We start from the raw sequence: 3,264 nt of genomic DNA on the forward strand, positions 1-3,264 counted from the left end.
GCCGCAACAGCGCAGGAGGACAAGGAGAAAGCGGCAGCAGAAGCGGCGGCGGCTCTTCATCCACTAGAGAAAGCTTTTGAGACCGCAAGTAAAGGCAAACCATTCTTCGGAGGCGATGATATCGGCTTCATCGACATAGCCCTGGGCTGCTTCTTGCCCTGGATAAGAGCACTGCAGAAATTGGACGGCATCCAGATTCTGAGCGATAACACTTTCCCCAATCTCTCAACTTGGGCGCAGAATTTCAGCGCTCATGATGCGGCAAAGGTGGTGCTGCCGGACAATGATAAGATGCCTGAAGTCATTCGTACTTTTCGTGCCCTGTTTTCGGCGGCTTGAGTTCTGAGAGTGCAGCCCCAAGAAGCTTCGATTCGAAGCTGCAGGGAAGGTGATGTGTTTTGTGTGTTGTCTTTGGAGTCTGGTTCTGTTTTGTGATCATTTCATGGAGAAATAATGTATTCTGTAATGACTCTGCGTTTCTATTCAAGTTTTGCAAGCCAACCATGGCATTCAGATTGTTTGTGTTAATTTTTAATTGATAATTGATGCTTGCTAAAAAAATCACGGTGGTAGAGTAATGGATTATCATCTTAGCATTGCACGATGATTCATTTTACGTGGAAAACTTGTAAAGTAAAAAACTTACGGGGTCTGAACCAGTCAAAAAAAATTCACTATAAGTTGATGATTACAGAGACCCTTTGTCTCACAGACGTGGGCAAGCTACTAGAATTTCCAAGATACAACATCGACTGACGGTTCTGGTTAGCGGTGGTCGACGACAGTTGATGATGGTCGGTGATAATCGATGAAGGTCAGTAGTGATCGGTGGTGGTCGACGGCGGTCTGCGATGATAAGGATAATGTTGGACTTAAGTTCAGTCTCAAAGACTCAAATTCTTTCTCAAACCTTCTTCCCTCATGTGATGGGTGGGACTTTATTTATAGTATTTTGAGTGTAATTAATGTAGGAATATGAACCATTTTGATCGGACGGTCCGGAGAGCTTCCCTCGATTAGATGGCGTTTGATAGACATTTGAGTGTCTTAATGATGTCGGAATTGAGCAATCTTGGGCTCGCTGGATTCATTTTGTCGAGACGCTCGATTCAATTACAAAATCGCTGAATTCGACATTCGTTTGATCTTTTAAATGTGTCTGTAAATCTTCCAAGAATGATTTAATCGCTTGATTAGGGCTTGATTTGACTCGGATTGGACTAACATTGATATCATTGGATCCTTCTCATCGTGTCTGTCAGTTTGACTATAAGTTTATTGAAATTGGAGCTCTAGATGGTTTTTTATCAAGATTTGAATATATTTTGTTCAAAATATTGTCTCGAGATTTGTGTCAGATGATGAAAATTTGTTGGTGGCGAATCAATAATAATGTCAAATAAAATGCTGATTAAATATTGAAGATTAAACTTGATTTGGCCAGAACCTGATTGGGATGTAATTGTTTAACTATAAGGTTTAAGGAATGGGAAACATCAATTTGGCTTAAACGTTTATTTTGAACCGGGCATAAATACAAATATATTGAATTTTAAGGTAACAGGGGAAAGGGTTGACAATCCCCTATATTAATTAAGTCAATTTCTGACTATTTTATGTTGTTGAAAAATGGTATAAAAGTGACCGTTAGTTAGATTTTGATGGCTTTGTGATGGTTTATAAGTCCGAGATAATTCACTTGTCGGTAATCTCGTAACATACTAATTTTTCAAGGAAATTTAATTACCAATGGGTTATCAATGAGTCATACCTGTCAGTGCCTGCTAAAAGCAAAACTGTGGATAAGCCATCGGTCACTATCGGTAATATAAATGACGGTCTTATCAAAAAAATATTCATTTGTAATTCTCTGGCTGGCCATCAGAAAGACACCGATAGTCTCAAGTCGATGGAGAACTGTTGGATTAAAATAGTTTGTCAGTTGGCCTAGAGTTAGTTCGTATGTTGATTGATCAATGAAAGTAGCCATCATTTTATCGGTAGTACATTGTAAGACCATTAGTTAGTTACATAATTATTCGTCGATTTATTAACCAAGAGTCTATAACTACTAGATCGTATGATAAAATGAGCAGAAAATAGTTAGATAATCGTAGGAAACTCGTTGGAAAACTATAACATGAAGAAAAATGAATACCATTTTTTCATTTCATTATAATTTCCATACCTATGTATTCTGTAATGACTCTGCGTTTCTATTCGAGTTTTGCAAGCCATCCATGGCGTTCAAATTGTTTGTGTTGATTATTAATTGATAATTGATGCGTGCTAAAAAATTCACGGCGGTAGAGTAATAGATTATCATCTTAGCGTTGCACGAGAATTCATCACACACTCTGATGAAAGTGAATCAACATGTGATGACACTATAAGTTTTTAAGTAGAAAACCCGTAAAAGAAAAAACTTACGGCGTCTTTCCAGTTAAAAAAAATTCACTGTAAGTTGATGATTACAGAAACCCTTTGTCTCACTGACGTGGAAGGGTTACTAGATTTTTCAAGATACAACGTCGACTGACTGCTCTGGTTAGCGGTGGTTGACGACAGTTGATGACAGCCGGCGGTAATCGACGAAGGCCAGTGGTGATCGGTGGTGGTCGACGGCGGCATGCGATAGCATGGATAATGTCGGACTTAAGTTTCTTCTCAAAGCCTCAAGTTCTCTCTCAAGTTTTCTTTTATCATGTGAGGGGTGTGACTCTATTTATAGTGTTATGGGTGCAATTAATGCAGGAATAAGAACCATTTTGATCGGACGGTTCAGAGAGCTTCCCTCGATTGGATGGTGTTTGATGGACATTTGAGTGTCTTAATGATGTCGGAATTGAGCAATATTGGTTTCGCTGGATTTATTTTGTCGAGACGCACGATTCGACTATGAACTCGCTAAATTCGACATTCGTTTGATCTTTCAAATGTGTCTGTAAATCTTCCAAGAATGATTTAATCGCTTGATTAGGGCTTGATTTGACTCGGATTGGACTAACATTGATATCATTGGATCCTTCTCATCGTGTCTGTCAGTTTGACTATAAGTTTATTGAAATTGGAGCTCTAGATGGTTTTTTATCAAGATTTGAATATATTTTGTTCAAAATATTGTCTCGAGATTTGTGTCAGATGATGAAAATTTGTTGGTGGCGAATCAATAATAATGAGCTAAAAGAAAACTACAACATTGGGACAGGTAGAGCCGTAAAAAAAGCTTGTTGTTTGCGAATAGTTCGTTTCGGTTCGTCAATG

The 3,264-nt window shown here is 38.6% G+C and overlaps 1 protein-coding gene across 1 annotated transcript; it reads left to right on the forward strand.

Annotated features, from left to right (window-relative positions):
- Window positions 1-10: 10 nt before the first annotated feature.
- Window positions 11-493, forward strand: LOC110036008 (probable glutathione S-transferase GSTU6; the record flags this gene model as incomplete). Its single annotated transcript, XM_020740354.1, has 1 exon — window positions 11-493. A coding segment is annotated over one exon (329 nt), but the record flags the coding sequence as incomplete, so codon positions are not given.
- Window positions 494-3,264: the final 2,771 nt, after the last annotated feature.

This window comes from Phalaenopsis equestris, unplaced genomic scaffold (assembly GCF_001263595.1).
Source record: "Phalaenopsis equestris unplaced genomic scaffold, ASM126359v1 Scaffold201468, whole genome shotgun sequence".
NCBI lineage: Eukaryota > Viridiplantae > Streptophyta > Magnoliopsida > Asparagales > Orchidaceae > Phalaenopsis > Phalaenopsis equestris.